The sequence below is a fragment of the Haliotis asinina genome, chromosome 9 (genome assembly GCF_037392515.1).
Source record: "Haliotis asinina isolate JCU_RB_2024 chromosome 9, JCU_Hal_asi_v2, whole genome shotgun sequence".
In the NCBI taxonomy this organism is placed as follows: Eukaryota; Metazoa; Mollusca; class Gastropoda; order Lepetellida; family Haliotidae; genus Haliotis; species Haliotis asinina.
The window spans coordinates 45,539,736-45,563,071 of NC_090288.1; the positions used below are offsets into that span (position 1 = coordinate 45,539,736).

The window sequence follows — 23,336 nt, forward strand, 5'->3', positions numbered from 1 at the left end:
CTGTTCCAGGCCATTGATTTAAAACGCGCTTACGCAAGCTGGCTTGATGAACACGTGTGCTGTATTGCTTGGTTGTGACGTAGATGTTATGCTAAAGGACTGTTGGCGGATTTCGAAGCCTGAATTGGCTGTCAGACATGGAGTCGATCACCACGTCCAATGTGGTTCTGTTCCTGTGTGCCGTCGTCGTCTGTAACGGCAACAACGTAGACAGTGTTCTGAATCGTTCTGGATTGTACCACAACGTTCTCGAGGGTCATGGTAACGGCTTGTTTAAAGTTACTACACTAACACATTGTGAGAGGGTTTGTCTGTACACTAGGACATGCACTTCTGTAAACTGGAACCCGAAGACAAAGTTTTGTCAACTGAACCCTGAAGAGGTCAGCTCTGAAACAAGTCTACAACTGTCCACGAATGACATCTTTTCTCGAATGTCTATCCAACAGGTATGCCATATAACGAATAATTAGGTGATCATTTTAATTTCATCCACACTAGTAGTGTTCTCATTTAAAGGGAGGAGTGAGTGAGCTTAGTTGAATGAGCTTATTGACAGTATGGGAGGCACAGGTCAATTATATATAGACAATTGCACCAGTAAGTGCCAGGAACATAATAGTATATATGAATATAACAGAAAACGTGCTCGTAATTTAATTGCCAAGAATACATACGTGGGTAATATAAGAACTGTTGAAATTTGTTTTCTATGGGAAATGTCACACAGTGTAAAAGTATGCAGGAATAATAGCGCGTCTAAGTCCACCATAAAGTGGGCATACTAAACAAATGTGATACTTTGACTCAATGTTTCAAACTACGCACAAATGACATAACCTGTCTTACCTAGCTAAAGCTATTTTCCTGCCTTATTCGATTTATAATTTATGACTGGAGCAGCGGAGAGATGAAAGGGAACAGGTATCATTCACGGGTACGCAAGACCGGTAAACTGTTTTATAGAGCGGTACACAATTAGTTTATTATACGTATGAAGATGTTCAAACCAACGATCCTTATCAATATCTTTACATCTTGAAAGACGATATGAAATGATTTAGAATACCAACATCCTGATTTCACCATACTTCACCGAATCCATAATAAAAGAGTAATGATTTGACCTATAATACCAAACAAACCCATGTTTGCTAAAGACAGTTGGTAAGAATAAATTTTCTTCTTGATGCAGCAGTTCTACCCAACACTTTGCAATCGTCACATAACAACTGACTTTCGTTGAATGTCGTCCTACCTAACCACGATCCACAATATTTGGTGCAGATCTATGTAAATATAACTCCTCCTTACAGAAACGATCGTGAACTCTTTCCACGTCTGGGGGAAAAACCCCAACCTCAGAACCATAGATAAGAACACGCAAAACTTCATCATCAGATATGTGACATTGCATATGAATTGGTAAGTTACGAAGGCTATTTACTTTAATTAGTCATTCCCACACGGAATGACTTTAGTAGCTTGGAGCTAATGTTTTCTTAGCAGTACACCACGGCCCAGAACTTGCGAAATGCACTCTGATGTATTTATATGCAGGGACAGTATCTCTGATTCGACCATTAAAAGAGAATTTTTCATGAAGCTTAAGTGTTTCTTTATTCTGAATACAATGACTTTGCTTTTATCTAAATTAACAAACAGCTGCCACACATCACAATACCTTGTCAACTAGTCTAAGACCTTTTACTGTACTGTCAATCATCACTATACCATCTGTGAACAGAAGCATAAACACTTGCAGCATACCGATACTAATAGACCATTGGTTATCCTGCCCTAGAAACTCAGCTACGGCATTAATAAAAAATGAAAAGAGAAAGGGACACATCTGGCAACCCTGACGTACTCCAAACTTACAATAAAAAAAACTGTTCCTAACCTGAACGCAAGATTGTACATTTTCATACATATTTCTTACAAGTTTAAAAATGCAACCCTTAATATTACCAATTATGTCCACTATGTGTAACTGGGTCAAAAGCAGATTTTCAATCCATGAAAGCACAGCAAAGTCTACCTTTATACAAGGACAAGTGTTTAGTTATTACAGTGTCTAGGGTGGAAATTTTATCTACAGTTTGAAAACCCTTTTCTGAATCCACCCTACTTCGGTGCTAAGATATTTTCTTGAGTTGCCCCACTGTTGAACCGATTGCAAATGGTATTAGAAAGTACTTTCCCGACATCTCACGAAGTTAGTTGCCCTGTAATTACCCGGTTCATTTGGATCATCCTTCTTGCTCTGATATCTGGCTAACTTGACCTTTGGTTATCTAGAGCGCATTGCGTCTTAGTTATCATTGATATAGATGGATAAATAGGTGAAGATGTACCCCAAACTGTCATGTTCTCTGAACCCAACATATCTAACAGTGGTGGTGAAACATGAAAATCTGCAGCATTTATCCATTCTTCACCATGTCCGATGAACGAATGAACAATGTGTGAAAATACGATAAACCAGCCGGAAAGCACGTATGGACGGAAACAAAGGGGTGGCTATTGTTGAAAATCAGACGTCCTAGGTCCTGCACTCGTACACTGATAGCAGAATAACACTTCTGGCCACTGATGAGTTTAAGCGCATTTTGGTTTTCGTATCAACCAATCGTTTATAAAATAAACTTTCAATCATTTCTTTCATTCATTCTTTATTTATTTATTTATTTATTTATTTATTTATTTATTTATTTATTTATTTATTTATTTATTTATTTATTTATTTATTTATTTATTTATTTATTTTCAGAAGCATCCTTGTATACCTAACCCATGTCGAAAAATGGAAGTTTGTATTCCTGTAATGGCAACAAAAGGTCACGTGTGCTTGCGTCCCGAGTTGGCAGCATCTACCGAGACGAGAAGCATTGTACCAGGAACATCATCTCCGACAGCGACAACTACTACAAGTGGCGATGGCTCTACCACCACTACTGTTGTTGCCACAACTATCCGAGCCATGGCAGTGTCGATTTACCCGAACGCAACTACAGCCCCTTCCTCTACGGAAACACCACCAGCCACTTCGTTGAAATCAATTTCTACTGAAACAGCAGAATCAACCTTGACCACTCCTGCAGCCTTAACGACATTTTCAGCAACTACGGCTTTGTCCACCACAACACCTTTCACCACTGCGACAACCTCAGCAACAACCACATCGAGTGAATCGACATCTACTGAAAAAATATCAACCACACCTACTACCATTGCAGCTACTACTACTGCTGTCACTACTCAGACAGATACATCCCCTACGACTACGACTTCTACAACAACTACAATAGCGAGAACAACTACGCCTGGTAAGAAATACACAAAGCGCTTGTTAGACAGATCGGTAATCAGAAATTTCGCCGATGGGAGTGAGTTAATTAAGTTATACGCCGATTTCAGCAATATTTCAGCAACATTACTGCGGAGGACACCTTCAGTTGACTTCACATATAGTACCCATGTGGAGAATCGAACCAGGGTCACTAACCACTAGGCTACCCCGCTGCCCTCGTCGAAAGGGAAAGTTATTGATGAATATAGATAGGAAAATAGTGTCATTCTGTGACAGAATCATGTTTTAATTCATCCATGCCCAGTTGTGATGATAATCATGCATGTTACAACTTACAAGTAGTGTGAAATATATTAATTCCTTGCAGACTTCTTATCCTATCATTATTTTTGATAATCGATCGATATTTCGTTAATGGTTATCGATACCTACGATCTATATCGATAACGTCATGTTCACTGATACATTCTGAAAGATGATGTATGTTTATACAACGTGGTCTCATCGCAATGTCGCTGTCCAAACACCGATGCTACTAAAATTGTAACCCATTTACTTACCCATGCATATACTGCTCACAAGAAGTAGGGGATAATGAAAAATAAAGTTAAATAAAATCAAATAAATGTTTGATCACCGTTTGCAAACAATGTACAGGTGCAGGTAAGTAAGTCTATGAGCTGTTTTCAACAAATGCTCTTTGGTAATGACGCGTATGACCTTTACGGACACTGTCAAGTTCATGAGGGGTGGTAACCCAAATGTCAGAGAACGCTTAACTGCGAGTAAGCCCACCATTAGCAGCCCTGGCGTTATCATACTGGAACACAAACCTCACCCGTGGCGACGTGTGGAGTGATGATGTTATCACTGTAGCAGAGACCAGTGACTCTTCCCTTGGCAAACGTACAGATCGGTCCTACCAGTCATTGTGATTCCACCTCACACCATCACAGATCCCTTTTCACATCGATCGCGTGGAATCATGGCAGCTAGTTGGTGACGACCGTCATGAAGTCCAACGTGAATCTTCACTCGTCGTTAGACAAAACGTGGGCCCACCTCTGGTGACCTTGACACCACTCTCTCCGGGACGGCCTGTGTTCATCTGTTAGGAGCAAGGGAATGTAAGGTCGCCCTGATCGGAGGTGGACAGTATGGACACGGTTATGTATCGTCTGTGTCGAGATGCGACTCCCGGTGGTCTGTCTGTGTACTTGTTGCAGCTGTGTCGCATTTTGTCAACGATCGCGAAGGACTCCAGTGATGATCCGTCGGTCATAACGTCTGGTGGTACGTTTGGGGAGCCCACTTCGTGGTCCGTCGGGTACTCTTCCGGGTTGCTTGTTGAGTGAGTGAGTGAGTGAGTGAGTGAGTGAGTGAGTTAATATTTAACGTCACATCGGCAATATTTCAGCCATATCGTGACGAGAACGTTTGGATACTGAAATGAAACTTGTATACATTATAAAAACCCGTCGTCAAAGGACAGTAAAACAAATAGAATATCACAGTTACAGTTAACACCAGTGTGGAGAGTTAAAACAAATACCACTATTTGGACAATAAAATACGGGCTGTAGATCGCCAACAACTAAAGGTAGATCACCATACTAGGGACCATGGGGACTTACATTACCTTTGCTACCTGCATGGACCCCAGATGGATTTACACCATCCCCTCAGCCATTGGCGATTGTGCTGAAATTTAGCCATTATTAAAAACAACAAATATACTACGATTAAAAATTTGGTCGTACTAAATTTACATAGAATGTTTTGGACTTAGAAGGACAAAAATTTTACAATGCCCTCCTAGAGGGCACAGCCACGAACAATCTCGGTTATTAATCTAGACTACCAAAAATAGAATATTCAATTATTTACAATTCTTATAACAAATCTAATTCTTTTTAAAAAAGCAATAATTAAATGAGAGCTGGTATTAGTAAACAGATCCTTCATAGTTCGTGAATGAAAATACTGATCCCTTGTGATGGAATACTCAACACAGTCAAGCAAGTCATGCTTGACTGTGATTCTTTCATCAGAAGTGATACAAAACGGAGGATCCTCACCTTTAAGCAAATATTTATGTGTATATCTTGCGTGGCCAATACGACATCGTCGTAAAATAACCTCTTCAAATCTCGACTGACAACCCAAGTAGGTGTAACCAATATACGGTTTTATTTCATGTGATGTATTTACACCTACCTGGGTGTCCCACTTCTTCTGCATCCGATCGCGGATGTAACTTCTAATGCTAGCTTTGTAATCAGAGTATGGTATAAGAAGTGGTGTCACAGATTTGTTGAATGCTGCCTTTGCAGCAAGATCGGCCATCATGTTACCAGAAATACCTACGTGGCTGGGTAACCTACAAAGGACAATGTCGTACTGGCCAGTAGCAACATTATTATACAGTTAAAATATTTCTATTAAAAGTGGATGTTTACATGATACATTTCTAATCGCCTGAAGACAAGAAAGAGAGTCTGAATAGATTATGTATTGTTTATGTTTAGTATGTTTCTGAATACGTTCAAGTGCTGTTAGTATGGCGTTGGCTTTAGCAGTGAAAATAGAGCTATTATCCGGTAATCTAGAAAATATTGTTCTGGATCCAATGACAGTGGCACAAGCCATATTTATAATTGGTATATTTATGTTTTAATTGATTATTATTGTTTATGTTGTAATTCATTAGTTTCTGATTTTTTAAATGTGGTCAATGTTAGGTCCACTTGGGGTCTAACCAATTGCCAAGGAGGAGAAGAAAGAAGACGGGAAGGGGCTATATTGTCCAGCTCAATGCTGGCAGCAGAAATAAATGGTTTTATTCTTAAACCAAGAGGCGGAACAAGAGATAACTTCTTATTGTATAAATACTTTTGTATAAATACAGAAGATTGAAGACACAGTTATATGCAGGGTTTGGCTCATTGGAATACAGTTTCGTTACATACTGTAAAGCTAATTTTGTGCGTCGCTTCTTAAGAGATGGTACATCAGCCTCGACATACAGGCTGTCAACTGGTGAAGTTCGAAGGGAGCCAAGGCAAAGTCTTAGACCTTGTTGATGGACAGACTCTAATCTAATTTTAAGTTGCTTTTGCTGGCTCCACCATATACGACGGAGCCATAGTCAAGCTTCGAACGGACAAGTGATCTATATAGGTGCAGAAGGGTAGCCTGATCACCTCCCCACTTTCAATAAATCAAGTGCCTTCAGGCATTTAGTTTTGAGGGATTTGATATGTGGACGAAAAGGTAAATGTGAGTCGAAAATCAGACCTAAGAACTTGGTCTCTTTTACAACTTTGATGGGAATGTCATTTAAAAACAGTTTGGGGCCTTATGTGGTTTATAATTACGGCAAAAATGTATGCAATTAGTTTTTGACTTAGAAAATTTTAAGACGTTTTCAAGACACCATTTATCTATTTTGTTTAAACATAACTGCAGTTGCCGTTCAATAGTATGCATGTTTCTCCCACGACAAGAAATATTAAAATCATCCACAAATAATGATCCATCAACTGAGTCGGTTGAAACCTTTGATAAACTGTTAATCTTGATGCTAAATAAGGTGACAGACAAAATGCTTCCCTGTGGGACACCCTGATCCTGATTGTAATGATCAGACAGGGTAGAACCCACTCGGACTTGAAACTGTCTGTCATTTAAAAAGTTGGAGGTAAACGACCTCGTAATCCAAAGTCATGTAATTCTTTTAAGATGCCATATTTCCAGGTTGTGCCATATGCTTTTCTTTTTCTAAATAAAAAAAGATGGACACTGCATGTTGTTCATTAATTAGAGCGCTTTTAACAAATGATTCCAAAGGCAAAGTGATCAACGGTACTTCTGTCTTTACGGAAACCACATTGAATATCTGTAATTAGGTTATTGGTTTCCAAGTACCAAACAATTCGATTATTGATCATGCGATCCATGGTTTTGCAAACGCAGCTGGTAAGGGAAATAGGTCGATAGTTCGAAGGATCGGTATGATCACGACCAGGTTTAGGGATAGGGACAACTATGGCATCACGCCATGAAGAAGGAAAGTTTCCAGAGGTCCAAATATCTTCAAACATTTTTAAGTGAGTCTCTAAACATGATTCCGGTAAGTGTTTCAGGAGCTGATAATGTACGTTAGTTCCAGAGCAGTATGAAGCTCATGAATAGAAACTATTTCATTGCGGTCTTCCCCAGTATCTGAATTAAATCAATAGTTTTCGTTTCCTGATGTATTTTTATATTTTTGGAATTGAGGTACATAATTCGATGAGGAAGAGTGTTTGGCTAACGTTTCTCCAAGTTCATTTGCAGTATCAGATTTACTAGTTAATAATTCGCCTCCGGCTGTGAGATGTTTCATGCTAGTTTGAGAGCGCTTACCTTTTATTTCCTGGATCATATTCCATACCTTTGATATCGGTGGTCGGAGTATATATTTTTGACACATAACTACGCCAAGATTGTCGCTCACTGTACTTGAAAGTACGCCGTGCCTTAGCGTTTAAAATCTTGACATTGTTCAAGTTATGGGCCATGGGATGGTTACGGAAATAGCGTTCCGCTTTCTTCCGTGCCTTCCTGTTTGCACTCATCGGTAAACCGTGGTTTTTGTATGTGTCGAACTGCAGAAGATTTAGGGATACACTCGTCAGTTATATTATTGAGTTCATCAGAGAAATTCTTTATGGCATCAGGAACATCTGTAAAAAGTTCAGGTTTAAGTCTTTTTCCAACACAAAATTCAACATAAGTTCCAGTTAGCTTTTTTAAAGTTCCATCTCGAAGATGGGATAGTATGAGATGGATTTACCGGTGTTAGGATCGTTGGAAAATGGTCACTCTCACAAAGGGCATCATGGACTGACCATACAGATTCACCCAATCGTTCAGGGTCTGTAATTGATAGATCAAGAACTGAATATCTTCCCGTGCCAGGATGTAAATATGTGTTAGATTCGTCATTATATAAGCATAAATTGTTATCTGAACAGAGCTGTTCCAACGGTTTACCTTTAGTATTAGAAGTTGTATCACCCCAGAGTGGCTTGTGGCCATTCACGTCTCTCATAATAATTCACGGTTTGGCGAGCTGATCGTATAGGGTTGGAAGGTCAGTCTTCTGAAGAGCTGTAGACGGTGAGACATACAAAGAGCATAATGTGAGCGTACCATGTAAAGTGAGTCTGACGGCAACTGCTTGAAGATTAGAAGTGAGTGTAATTGGGCTATGGATAACATTCTGTTTGACTAGGATTGAAGATCCTCCAGTTGCTCTGTCACTCGGGGGTGAGAAACAATGATAAGCATTGAAATGACGTAGCTCAAAAGGATCTGTCTGCTTTAAATAGGTCTCCTGCTGACAGCGTACAATCCTAGACCAATAACTGTAACTCATTATAATTATGCCTTAGTCCTCTGCAGTTCCGCTGTGCGATATTGTGGGAGTAAACCATCTTTTCGGGGGATTTATTGGGGACCTTCATCGCACTTTTTTGGTGGGCGACAAGCTGTGTGCTCTAGAATGGACATTTTCGAACACGTGCATGTCCTCAAGTGATCCATATTTGTTGTAAAGTCTAATCTTATTTTCAGACCTTTGGGGGATCTGCCACTTTATTTTTGGGGAAAATGAGACTTAAGTTTACTTTTGCCTTTAATAATTTGTTGTACGTTACACAACAACTGAGACCTTGTAGGTGACTCATTATGATAACGACCTGACTCTGGCTGACTTTGAGACGTGCCAGAAAGTGGCTCAGCAGTTTGGGTAGATATTGCAGGTGCAAAAGTCTGTGGGGAATCAGTGTTCACCCACGTCAAATCTGTTTGACAGCCTCACGTTCATCTGGTTTGCTTTATTCGTCGCCTCAGATGATTTCTTACCTTTTGAAGCATACGTTTCTGTTAATTCAGATCTCTGGACAAGTTGTTTTGCTTGGGAAAAACTAATATTTTGGGTGAATTTGAGTTTATCTCCATCTGCTGCTTCCACAGCAGACATTCTTTTGAAAAAGAAGAATGGTCTCCTGAACAGTTAGTACATTTCTTATAACTACTGTCGGCACCTGTGGCGAGCCACCTCCTCGTGGTGGGTGCTGGGTAACGCCAAGAGCTCGCCGACACCCCCGCAGTGGATCTGGGGAGATATTTGGTCCACCAACCCGTTTGCCGGATGAAGGGATCCTGGTGGTTGTGGGCAATAGGAGCTTGAAGCCGTGTTCCTGTTGCCTAACACACCACTTTGGCCCTGACTTCGCCTAGACGGGTGGTAGAACTGGCCCGGTTCTATCAATCGGCTGGTCACGCCATGCCCTGTGCATAGTAAAAGTTTTTTGCACACTCAACTACTTATTGGGTCTTGGCCATTTCGAGTTTTCATTTCCAAACTATTAACATATTTAATGCCTAGAGTCCTATGCCAGAAGGCGGTGGCTCATGGGCCAATCTGGCAATGTTGACCTCCAAGTTCAAAACATTTGCCCGAATCATGTTTAGAAGTCCTTTTAGGAATTTTTGATCAAATATGGACGTCGGGGAATTTCCCAACTTCATGGCGTAATGCCATTGTTGTCCCTAATCCAAAGTCTGGCCGGGATCATACTGATCCGTCTAATTACAGACCAATATCTCTAACGAGTTGTGTCTGTAAAACCATAGAACGTATGGTGAATAATAGATTAACTTGGTATCTTGAAACCAATAACATTATAACAAATATTCAATGTGGTTTCAGGAAAAATCGTAGTACCATTGATCACTTGGTACGTTTAGAATCCGCTAAAAATGCTATAGTTAATAAACAGCATGCTGTGTCCATTTTCTTTGATCTTGAGAAAGCTTATGATACGACCTGGAAGCATGGTATTTTACAGGATTTACATGATTTTGGTTTGAGTGGCCGTTTGCCTCTTTTTATATCACAGTTTTTACAAGACCGGCAATTTCAAGTCCGAGTGGGTTCTACCCTGTCTGAACATTATAATCAGGACCAGGGTGTTCCACAAGGGAGTATTTTGTCCATTACTATATTTAGCATTAAAATCAACAGTTTATCCAAAGTTTTAAATGATTCGATTGACGGATCACTTTTTGTGGATGATTGTAATATTTCCTGTCGTGGTAAAAATATGCGTACCATTGAGAGGCAACTGCAGTTATGCTTAAATAAAATTAATAAATGGTTTCTTGAGAACGGTTTCAAATTTTCTAAATCGAAAACTAATTGTATACACTTCTGTAGACGATATAAACCACATAAAGACCCTGAACTGTTTCTAAATGGCACTGCTATTAAAGTTGTTAAAGATGCCAAGTTCTTGGGATTGATTTTTGACTCACATTTAACGTTTCTTCCCCATATCAAATCCCTTAAGACTAAATGCCTGAAGGCACTTGACTTGTTGAAAGTCATTTCTAATTGTAAGTGGGGAGGAGACCAAGCTACCCTCCTACAACTTTATCGATCCTTGATCCGTTCGAAACTTGATTACGGCTCCATCGTATACGGTGGAGCCTGTAAAAGCAATCTTAAACTTCTTGATTCTGTCCATCACCAAGGTTTAAGACTTTGTCTTGGATCTTTCCGAACTTCACCCGTTGACAGTCTTTACGTTGAGGCCGATGAACCATTTCCTACACAACGTAGTATAAAATTATCCTTACAGTACCTTACTAAATTATCCTCTAATGAATCTAGCCCTGCATATAACTGTGTGTTCAATCCACGTTATGAGGATTTGTACGACAAGAAGTCTTCTCTTGTTCCACCTCTCGGGCACAGAATTAAACCATTTCTTTCTTCGGCCGGCATTAAGCTGGAAAACATAGCTCCCTCCCGTCTTCTTTCTTCTCCTCCTTGGCAGTTAGACCACAAGTTGACCTAACATTAACTTCTTTTAAGAAATCCGAAACTAATGAATTACAATATAAACAAGAATATAATCAATTAAAAAGTAAATACAGCAATTACAAACCCTTATTTACAGATGGTTCCAAGGACGGTGGTGCAGTAGCTTGTGCCACCGTCATTGGATCCAGAACAATATCTTCTAGAATTTCAGATAACAGTTCTATTTTTACTGCAGAAGCTAACGCCATATTAACGGCTGTCAAATATATTCAAAGACACCCTAAACATAAACAATATATAATCTATTCAGACTCTCTTTCTTGCCTTCAGGCGATTAAAAATATTTCTTGTAAACATCCACTTTTATTTGAAATCATTGAATTGTATAATGATCTTGCTACTGGCCAATACGACATCGTCTTCTGCTGGTTACCCAGCCACGTTGGCATTTCTGGGAACACACTGGCTGACCTTGCTGCAAAAGCAGCACTCAACAAATCTGTGACACCACTTCTTATTCCATACACTGATTATAAAGCAATCTTAGGTCTTACATCCATGATCTGATGCAGAAGAGGTGGGACACCCAAGTAGGTATAAACAGATTACATGAAATAAAGCCGTATATTGGTTACACCTACTTGGGTTGTCAGTCAAGATTTGAAGAGGTCATCATGCGACGATGTCGTATTGGCCACACTAGATATACTCATGAATATGTGCTGGAAGGTGACGATCCTCCTTTTTGTATCCCTTGTGATGAAAGAATCACAGTCAAGCATATCTTGCTTGACTGTGTTGAATATTCCATCACAAGGGATAAGTATTTCGAATCAAGAACTATGAATGATCTTTTTAGTAATGTTAGTGCTCATTTAATCATTGCGTCTTTAAAAGAATTAGACCTGTTCCATGACTTGTAAATAGATAAATATTTTATGGTTGGAAGTTGAATTAGCAACTGAGATTGTTAGTGGCTGTATCCTCGAAGGGGGTTGAAGTACCGTAAAAGTATTGTCCTCCTGAGAGGGGACGTATGTCCCAAAACAGTTGAAGTCATATTTAATCTTCCATTTTTTTAGTCGCAGAATATGTGTCATTTTAAATTGTGGCTAATTTTGCATACAGTCGCCATCAGCCGAGGGGATGGTGTAAATCCAGCTAGGGACCATGCAGGTAGCAAAGGCACTGTAAGTCCCCATGGTGCCTAGTATGGTGATCTACCTTCGGTTGTTGGCGATCTATGGCCTGTTTTAACATTGTACTGTCCAAATAGTGATACTATTATTTTTTAAATTTCAACGCTAAAGTTTTAAATACTAACTGTGATAATCTAGTGGTTTTACTGTCCTTCGTCGACAGGTTCTTCATAATATGGTCATATATTTGGTTTTTAATGCCACGTATGTTCTCGTCACGATATGGCTGCAATATTGCCGACGTGACGTTAAATATTAACTCACTCACTCACTTATAACTACTGTCAAAATCTTCTATTGTGCGTGTCTTCTCACCACAGTGAGCACACACAGACGATGTGCAAGTATTTACGCCATGCCCATACTTTTGGCACTTGAAACATCTCAGTGGATTTGGAATATACGCTTCCACTTTGATATGACAGTAACCAGCCTTTATCAATTTAGGAGCAGTCGGAGCAGAGAAAACAAATAGGTGTTTGTTGGATCTCATTGTGTTTCCGGATAGTGAAACGTTTTACATACAACACACCTTGTTCCTTCATTTCAGAGGCAATATCAATGTCCAGCATATTAGCAAAAAGGTGGGCTCAGTCTCTCACTATGCCTTTGCTGGTGTTAAGCGTTCTGTGGGCAGGAATGCCGACAAAAGATTTAGTCGACAGGAGGTTAGATGCCTGTTGTCTCTCACTGCATTCAATAAGAAGAGAACATGAAGGCAAAAGTCTAACGTTTTTAACATCTCCTGCTATGCCTTGTATACCTTTTGAAACGGGTGCTCCGGGACTTTGTAATGTGCTCACGGCCGTCTGACGACACGGCGTGAAAGTCCAAGCTGTACTGCTGTGTAGGTTTGTGTTCTTCCGGCCTGGAGTATCCCTGTGCCTCGCAATCGTTCGTTTTATCGAAGTCTTCACATTGTGCAGATTGGTGGAAAGATGGTTGGACGTGGTCGTAGAACAGCATTTATAGCCATCAGTTAACATCACGCACGTGCATTTGGCCAAATGCACGTGTGGAACATGGTTTGATGTTTTAGCCCCACCCCCTGGTACATTTGGGCGCAACGTTGCATACCCCAGAACACCCCAAGATCAAGGTGCATCATGGGAGGTTGGTCCAGTGATAGTTCTCAAACATATCCAAAGTAATCAGAGGAATATGCATTCCTGTGGTGTAGACACTGATTTCAACTTCACTGTCCCCTACATTTTGTGAGCAGTATATATTCATGCATTTATTCGTAGATTGCCGCGAATAGCTGCAAAAGTTACACAGTACTCACTCACCCATGTATTCGTAGGACCCTTGAACGTTCGGGCTGGAGTAATTGATCTTCAGTAACACATGCTTGTCGTAAGAGGCGACTGACGGGATCGGGAGGTCAGACTCGCTGACTTGGTAGATCGTAGATCGATGCTCTTGCTATTGAATTTAAGCATCAATCAAATTACCAATGGTGCGCAGTACAGGGTGCGCGTCAGGTCGTTACGGAAGAGTGAAGGATTGTATGAAATGAATTTGGTTTAACGCCGTATTCACCAATATTCGAGCTATGTGACGACAGTCAGTAAATATCTTAGTCTAGACTAAACAATACTGTGATTGACATCATGAACATAGATATACGCAGGTGAGACACGATGACATATGCCAAGGATATCAACGAGTTTCACCACCCGATCCCGTTCGTAGGCTCATACAAGCACAGCTTGCCGAAGACCAATCCTAACCCGGATCTTCACGTGGGATGAAATGAATTGATCTTCCTGCACCGGGATTTTAACATGTACCTGACTGGTTATGAAGGGATGCCGACCCTACTCCACAACCTTTGATCGCTCGCTCGTACAATGTTAATTCACTCACTCACTCAAATCTCTGTAGAATGTTTCACGAAGAAATTATTGGGATACATGTTATGACTTATCACATTTGGTGGAGGTTGGGATTGGGAGTTAGTGAGTTTAGTTTTACGCCGCACTCAGCAATATTACAACTATATGGCGGCGGTCTGTAAATATCGAGTCTGGACCAGGCAATCCAGTGATCAATAGCATGAGCATCAGTCTGCGAAATTGGGAACCGATGACGTGTGTCAACCAAGTCAGCGAGCCTGACCACCCGATCCCGTTAGTCGCCTCTTGCGACAAGTATAGTCGCCTCTGATGGCAAGCATGGGTTGCTGAATGCCTATTCTACCCCGGATCTTCACGGGTCGGTTGGCATTGGGAATCATCAGAGCCGCGTTAGGTTTTATCCAACGAGCCGTAAGTTGTTTTTCAAAGACGTTTGAATTCACGAAGCTAATATCCTCTATTTCAGATTGCTCGACGTATACCAGTTCCTTCAGCAAGATTGCAGGTCACGTTGTCTGGCTGCTGAACAACGTATCACTCTACGACACAATGTCAGTGTCAAAATGTGAAGAATATTGTGTACAGAACACAAGATTCACATGCAGAAGCTACGAGTATTATTATGGACAACACTGGTGTTTTCTGCAGTCTTTCGTGAAGGATGATGCTCTCCACGCCTGGACAGCAGATCCACATGCAGATTACTTCCAGCGTTTACGTAACTGTGACGTCATTTCCAGTTAGTGCAGACATGGAATCATGAAATAAGGGCTGTACATCGTCAGCCTGATATTGATTTTGAAACCTTTAGTTCCTTGTTTCCGACCTTATTGTGCAACAGTATGACAGAGGTCGGTAGATAGTCGAATCTGTACCAGAATGTAACCAGAGATTGACGTCACGAGCATCGATCTGCGCTTCCCGACATTTGTTGTCTAACATGTCAGGGAGTATGACCATCTGATCCCTTCAGTCACTTCTAAGTTAACAGGTTTCTTGACCCTGTCCGGAATCCCAAAGGGATCGTTCTTGAAACCAATTCCGTCTTAAAATAACTCTTTCCCAAACTCCTAGTATCAAACACTAGACTGCATTTATTTTTATCGCCCGTCATATCTTTCAGACGGGAGCTGACAGGGACTCCGTGGCTCTGTCTATCTATCTATACCTCGGGCCTCTTGATCACTAAATAACATATGAGTAATACAGGAGCAAGACAACAGACTTAAAACGCAGCACCATTGGTCAAAATCTGTGGCAGCGGTATTATATCAAAGGCCCTATTATATCTGGCATAAGCATGGATTACCGAAGGCCAATATTCTAACCCGGACGATTGTGTCCCCCTCTGGCAATTGGTGCAAAGTGGCACGGGTCCCCGGGGATATATCTATGAATGCACAATGCCATTTAGAAAGTGGTCAAATATAACATGGTATATCTGAAATTATCCTTTCTCAGTGATACACAGATCCCATTATTTGTGTTGAGTGAGTGAGTTAATAATTAACGTCACAACGGCAATATTTCAGCCACAGCATGACGATTGTGTTGAGTTGAATCCCACACGAATATGAGATATGCACATTTGTGCTGAGATGCACAAATACTGACAATTAATATAAGTGCCATTACAAATATATTTATCATCACTCTCATCTTTAGTTTTGACTTGATTTTTTGGTCTTGTTCTGTTTTGGTTTTGGTTTTTATCTCGATGGCGAAATAATCATGTTTATTTCTGTTGGCCGTTTTAATGGTTGCAGCGTTTCAGTCCGTATTTCATGCTTATTTGAACAAATCTTTAAGTGTTTCTTCAATTACGATTCTCTTGTCGCTACCTGTTTTGAAAATATTTGCATGAAACCTGCATGCTGTTTCTTATTTGTCGATTTGGGAAACTCACTTATGGGCGCTCGAAAATCTATTTGTTAATGGAAATCTTAAATGTTGATTCTGGTCAATATATGAGCGCTATAGTCCAAGTTCGACATATCCGTTCACAAACACATTATAATTACAGCTTATAATAGGATTTTTATATCAGTCTGCAAGCAAACATTCATGTCTGCTGAAGTGTGTGCGGAGTTTTAATTACAGCTTTACATCTTTATCGTGTTCTTATTTGCGAATATCTGTGCAATACTGACCCACCCACAATATAGGTAATAAATTAGCAATTTTGTGTGATTCCGGATTTGGGGGCTTTTTATACAATATCAAGCAGATAGCATGAAGACACGTTTCTTAAAATTCGTTCACTTTTTGAAGACGCAATATTCCAGCAATATCGCAGCGGGGAACACCACAAACGGGCTTCAGACATTGTACCCATGTCGGGGATCGAACCCGAACCTTCGGTGGGACGAGCGAATACTTTAACCACTAGCCTACCCACCCGGCCGGATTGAAACGAGGAGAATAATGTAACTGATTCAGTGCGCATAATATCTGTTGTGTGAATGTAACCTTGCTGACATGACTCCTGTGAAAAATTAATGCTTGCGAGGAGCTGCGTCTTAACTGATTACTTCATATTTTGGTAAAATAATTCTTTTTTTATCAAACGTTTAGTCACAGGAATTATCTCAAACGAAACAATTAGCACACGAGAACACCTCGACCTTGACGAACACATGTAGAACAGATACAGTCGTGCCCCGTTTATCCGAACGCTTGTGTTTTTATTGAAATTGTCCGGATGTATATCAGAACATCACAGAAATACATGAGGAAACACAAGTAAACAGATAAGAGTACATAAGACATAAGTAATTTATACAAAGAAAGAACTATTGAGGATGAAGCAAGTGGATATTGATCCATGTCATTTCTGATAAAATACCCCAGAAGAAATCATATTATCGCGTTTAGTTAAAATGTAGACCAATTTCCAAATACCCACCGCCAGCGTAGTGTATAAGTTATCACATCGTGTCTCGGGAAATACGGGGTGCGGGGTAAGGCTGTATTCTCCGAGCCGGAGTAAGGTTGTATTCCCCGAGGTGGGATGCGAGGGGAATACAACCTTACTCGGGACTAATAAAAGCCCGTTGTTCCCGAGACACGATGTGATAACGCATTTATCTAGCTGAATGTTTTCACTAAATCAAAACAAAACAACACGCATCGAATCGACTTGCTGCCATGTTGACACCAGCTGATCGTTTGACCTCAATGCACTGCACGTCACTAAAGTCTTGTCGATGCACGCTTTTCTCACTTCGCGTCGTCACCGAGGCGTAGCGGGGTGATATGACTTTCGCAGCGGGAGTATACGACTTGTATACACCCGCTGGCGGATCGTGATGGATGTACATGGTATTTTATCAGAGTCACGTGGCCCAATCAAAATTCGACATTCTTACATCAGGTCCCCCTAAGTAATTGAAGGAATTACAGCAAATTTGAAGGACTTGCATCTCAAATGTAAACAAACGCAGCCCACTCGCGAAACAACTGCAGCCATATCGGCAATTTAGCGGTAATAACTGAAACACATCGTCCACATCGGAAGCAATATCGGTAATACTTGAAACACACTCGGCCGTCTTCGGAGATTTTTCCGCTCACTTCCGTGATTTGTCGGTCGCGAGCGGAAACTCACGCAACAAAACATGGCGTCGTTAGAAGAAGCACCCGTCTCGGTGAGTTTTGTTTTTAGTTCCTACCATTACATTTTTATACTTATCCATCTTTGACCACCCTTGTTGAATGCGTTTAGGTATGAGGTGTTGTTGGGGCTATAGCTCATTTTTTTTAGGAAAAGACTGTCACTGAAGAAGAGTGTCACAAGTCATGCCCCGGGAGGTTGTTTACATCTGAACAATAATATACCCAATCATTTTGCACTTCACGCCAAAAGATTCATTTATGTTTCAAGTATTAAACAACATGCGTTCTGTTTTCAGAGATTTCATAAGTTATTGAAAGATATCTGCACAACCGAAAAGTGTATAGCAACGAAAAACAGTAACTTAGATCCCTATATATAAGGAAGTGGAAATATGTAATACTATCTTCTGTTCTATCACTGAGCACTGAAGCACTCTTATAATATAAGTTGACACTTCCCATCTCCAGACCATTCACACCAGATTTCTGTAATCGTATATATGCTCTATACAGCCTGTGATATTCTATGTATCCATATACCTGTATATCGACATACCTCAAGCATGTGACATATGTTGTCTTTTATCGCTTATGGAATGCATCTGACAATAGAAATGGAATGAAAAAAGAGTACATAAGTCAGTGGTTGAGCGCACGAGACCCTCTCCTCGCAATATCTCACAAATATAGAGAGGTCACACAGTAAGAGCACCTTATCCACTTAAATGAGTATGTAAATTACGTCACGTGGCAGAGCTGAGGCGATTCGAACTCTAATACTTTTAGATGTTCAAGCTTTATGGCGGTGCTGTGTAAATAAGTGAATCGAACGGGACGGGAAGTGCAACGATTGACCGCATGAGCATCGAGTCAGCCTTGTCATCCGATTCCGCCAGTCACCACCTAATTCAAAGTGAGGGAACAAAATCTAATAAATTGTATGACATAGGGCAAAATACACAACCCTAAGTAATTATTTCTGCAGAGGAACAAAATTCTTCCAGTATGGTGAAAATGCGGAGTGCCCTTAACAGAGCGACTTTAGCGGTGATGTGATAGTCATAGCGCTATGATTGTGTGTTTCTGCAAACCAGCAGGCCCCGTCTCGCACATCGCAAGGTAGCGCAAAGGGACCTGATTCCAGCTTGCGTCACGCGAGGCAGTGACGATCTCGCGAGAGTTAGGACGTCGCTATGACGACATTTCCACCATTGATACCACCATTTTGTCACTGTTTGTCTCACAGTTCCCTCATCTCCAGATACTGTGACTATGACGTCGTACACCCAAGGTTGTTTGTTATTTCTACTTAAGTTAGTTTTGTCCCTTTTCTCTCTGTTATGACTTAGATTTTGTTTACATCATTTACTTACTTCTACATGAAGTAGGAAACCCGGATCGGCGGCTGTCTTCAAGGATGAATGTATCAACTTTGGATGTAAATGGAAAAAATGCTGTTAATTTTTATGTAAATTTAAGTGCCGAGAAGGCAACACATGACAATTCAAGATGGCGGTCAAAATGGCGGCCATTATTCTTTTTTTCAAAAACAAAAATATGTAAAATAATTTCTACATCCCTTAGCAATGCACAAAAATCAAAATGAAAGTGATCAGATTGATAGTGGTACAACTATCTATGATTAACTGTGAGGTGTTGTCGGGCAGCAAACCAAATGTCATGAAAATGCTCACAGACCCGCAACACATAACATGACCTGTGATAAAAACCCTGATACCACAATCTGAGAGTATTAACTGACTGAAAATAGTGTCAAACAAAATCAGTACTTGGGAGGCTCCTCCTGGACTAACAGTGAATGTCGCTTTTACCATTTTTCTAGCAACATCATCATGGTACATCTATATCGTTTATACCTTAAAGGCCACAAGCAGCGTAAAACACAACATTGCAGACTCTGGTACCTTTCGACATGCACTTATCGAAAACAAAATGCCAATTCAACCAATAAAGTTGAAAAGAAAACACGATGAAAAAAAGCCCGCGAAATAAAACGTTTCACTAAATTTCCCCCTTCGCTGGGGGAAAATGGTTTCAACAGCTGTGCTACGTAACACATGCACAGTGAATAGGTTCGCTGGGCTTGAAATAGTATGCATGCCTTGAATATGAGGTCGTAAGTTGTAGTCAAATCTTGGTTGTGAACACAAGCAAGTGAACAATCTACTCGTTAATGAAAAAACTGTTGGTCGTTGCAAGGAGCCTCTGTCACAGAGAAAGCTCAATGTCTGGTTTATTGACACCTATAATTATGTCTGTCTGCCTGTCTGCTAAAGACAATATGCAATATACAGCTTCAGTCATTGACCACATGCAGTTTGAACTTAACACTTATCAGCTGTACGCCATAAACAGAATAAATTGATTTATGACTCGTGCACCCGAGTCCTGTCTCTGCCACATTATGTAATTAGGCAGGTGTCATACTTGTACACATGACATGTTTTTAAGCCTGTGGGTTGCAATCAAACTACATCCATTCTTCTGGACTGGATCTGACGGAAATTGGTGGGAACTCTTGTCAGCTTCAAGTCCCGAATGACGCCTCGCAGTAGTTCATCATCTCTACTGAGAGGATTTTGGATTGGATCGAACGCAAAGTCAGAGAACATGTATTTACAAAACCCAACATCTCTATATATACATTCTTTATGGATAACAACTTCTTCTAGTGAATATGATTTTGCTGGACAACGGTACGTGAATCCATACTGAAACGACGCATCAAGTGCAACAAATAAAGTTGCTATCCATAAAGATACTTTCTTGTGATTCGCCATACTAAAATGCCCATCACACGTATCATCTTTCTGTACATACAATGAGTCCTCAGCGTATCAGCAAATGAACCAGCCAATCGGAAGCCGTCCCTACACTTGAGCGCACATCCACCCTCTACGACTGGGTTCGGTCTCCCGAGGGCTTCGTTTCGAGGGAAGTAATCCCAAGTACAAAATATTGCACTTTTGAATCGCGATTGTACGCTTATGATTTTGTTTATTTGTTATTCTACAAGCAGCAATGTATATTATATGTCATGAATAAGTGATAATTGTGTTTTAATGTTTGACTTTTTGGTTGCATGTGACCTTTAATCATTAATTTAAAATAGCTCCCCTCGCCCTGTGACGAGTTTGAGTTCTAGTGAACAATGTAAAAGAGTGAGTGAGTTTAGTTTTACTCCGCTTTTAACAATATACCAGCAATATCACGGCTTAGGACACCAGTACCCATGTGGACAATCGAACCGGGTCTTCGGCGTTGCGAGCGAACGCTTTCACCACTGGGATACCCAACCGATCTAAACATCAGTGAAACCTTTAGGGTAAAAAGAATTCAAGCATTCGCAAGATGTCAAGACTGTACTTTTTTTTCTTCAGCCTTGGTCTCATGATGTGGATTTGAACATCAGCAATGGGAGCACCTGACTCTCACAAATGAATCATTTTATTTCCTCTTCTCCGACATCTGAAATGGTTGGTTGTGGTTGTTTATCTCGACAATATTCTAGGTGTAAGGAAGCGGTCTGCAAATAATCGAGTCTCAAGCAGACAATACAGTGACCAACACCACAAGCATCGATTTCAGTTTGGGATACGATGACATGTGTCAACCAAGTCAACGAGCTTGACCTCTCGATCCCGTTAGTCGCCTCTTACGACAAGTATGGGTTTCTGGAGATCTATTCTGAAACGGATCTTCAGTCATATGTGGGAATATAACTTAAATGCGCCGTGTACAGCTGATATAAAGTTAAAATACACCATTGTATCCATAGTTCTCTTTCGCTTGGATTTCCTTGTTGTATCACAGATCTGGTTTTCAGTATTTTAAGTGGGTTGTGGGTTGTACATGTAGGACGGAACTCCTCACTGCCTTTGCAAGCCTGAAATATTAATATTTATACGAAACAAAACTATTACAATACGCTGGAAAAAGTTGAATGTTATGAATATTATTTAAATGAAGTTAGAGCAGACAAAAACATTAAATACATCCCCCAACCGTCCCCACACACCAAAAAGAAAAACCAAACACTAAAACAACCACAAAATCTAAAAACAAAACAAAACATCTTTAGTAGGGATATCAATGATGTTTGTTTTTGTCGTATTACGCTGCGATCAATAGTATTCGTGATATATATGCATTTACTTACAAGCACTATCCGTCACATTGTGTCATATCCATTAGTACGCAAATGACATCTTTGTATGTGGACCATTGTCAGATTAAACCCTCTCATTTCCAGATAGATTAATATTAATGATTATCGATACATAATTATGTCGATAATATTGGACATTAATAGTCTTTAAGTTTTCTTACACAATATACAAATTTAGACCTTTTTCAATTGTTCTGTAAATGTTGATAGTCCATGGACAAAGACGTTACCACTCACCAATGATGTGAGATTTATTTATTTCAGACATTTCAAAATACCTTTGCTCAAGTCTACGTCTCCGATTTTTATTCGATCGGTATTAACGATTGTTGATTTCTGCGATCAACAGCAGACCCTACTGATTATATCGACCACATAAAACGTGTGCCATTGGTGATCATTGAAATGGATTACAGTGCTTTTAAGGGCGGGCTTGCGTCTGACTTTGTGTGCTGGCAGTTAGGTGCCCGACTCAAAGCAACAAAATACCTGTATGAAGAAAGTGTAATCTCAACTGGAACACACGCTGCATTTGACCACTTTCTGAATCGCATTGTGTATTAAGTGAGTGAGTTGAGCTTTACCCCGCACTCAACAATATTTCAGCTATATGACAGCGGTCTGGACCAAACAATGCAGTGGTCAACGACATGGGCATCGATCTGCGCAGTTGGGAACCGATGAAATGAGTCAATCATGTCAGAGAGCCTGACCACCCGATCCCGTTATGGCAAGCATGGGCTACTGAAGGCCTTTTCTACCCCGGACCTTCAAGGGTACATAATATATTAAGAGCTTAAAATGCATACAGGTAATCTCTACTGTGCACGGTTGAGGTGAGCTGGATAGCCAGAAGGATAGGAATATATAGGTGAACAACTTCTGAAACAATGACAGTGGGTAAGGCGTTCGCTCTTCACGCCGAAGGCTCGGGTTCGATTCCCCACATGTCCTCTGCCATGATATTGCTGGAATGTTACTAAAAGAGGCTGAAAACCACTCTTTCTCACTCACACTGGGCGTAAAAGACTATATATATATAAGTTGGACAACTGCCTTCTGTTTAGATAAACTCTATATGGGTGAGTGAGAGTGAGAGAGTTAACATTTAACGTCACATTGGCAATATTTCAGCCAAATCGTGACGAGAACCATTAATGTCATACATAAACTCTATATGGACGTGTATTACCTCAATCGTAGGTATACAATAAAGTTAAACAGAATTCCATACCTTAAATATTGTTCTTGTAATAACTTCAACGTCGGTCTAAAAAACCAACGC

The 23,336-nt window shown here is 40.4% G+C and overlaps 1 protein-coding gene across 1 annotated transcript; it reads left to right on the top strand.

Moving 5' to 3' along the window:
• Window positions 1-129: 129 nt before the first annotated feature.
• On the top strand, window positions 130-15,905 carry LOC137296677 (spore coat protein SP96-like). Its single transcript, XM_067828497.1, has 3 exons — window positions 130-449; window positions 2,774-3,329; window positions 14,714-15,905. Exons 1-3 carry the CDS (start codon window positions 138-140, stop codon window positions 14,989-14,991), a joined length of 1,146 nt encoding a protein of 381 aa, XP_067684598.1. The 5' UTR covers window positions 130-137; the 3' UTR covers window positions 14,992-15,905.
• The last annotated feature ends 7,431 nt before the right edge of the window (window positions 15,906-23,336 follow it).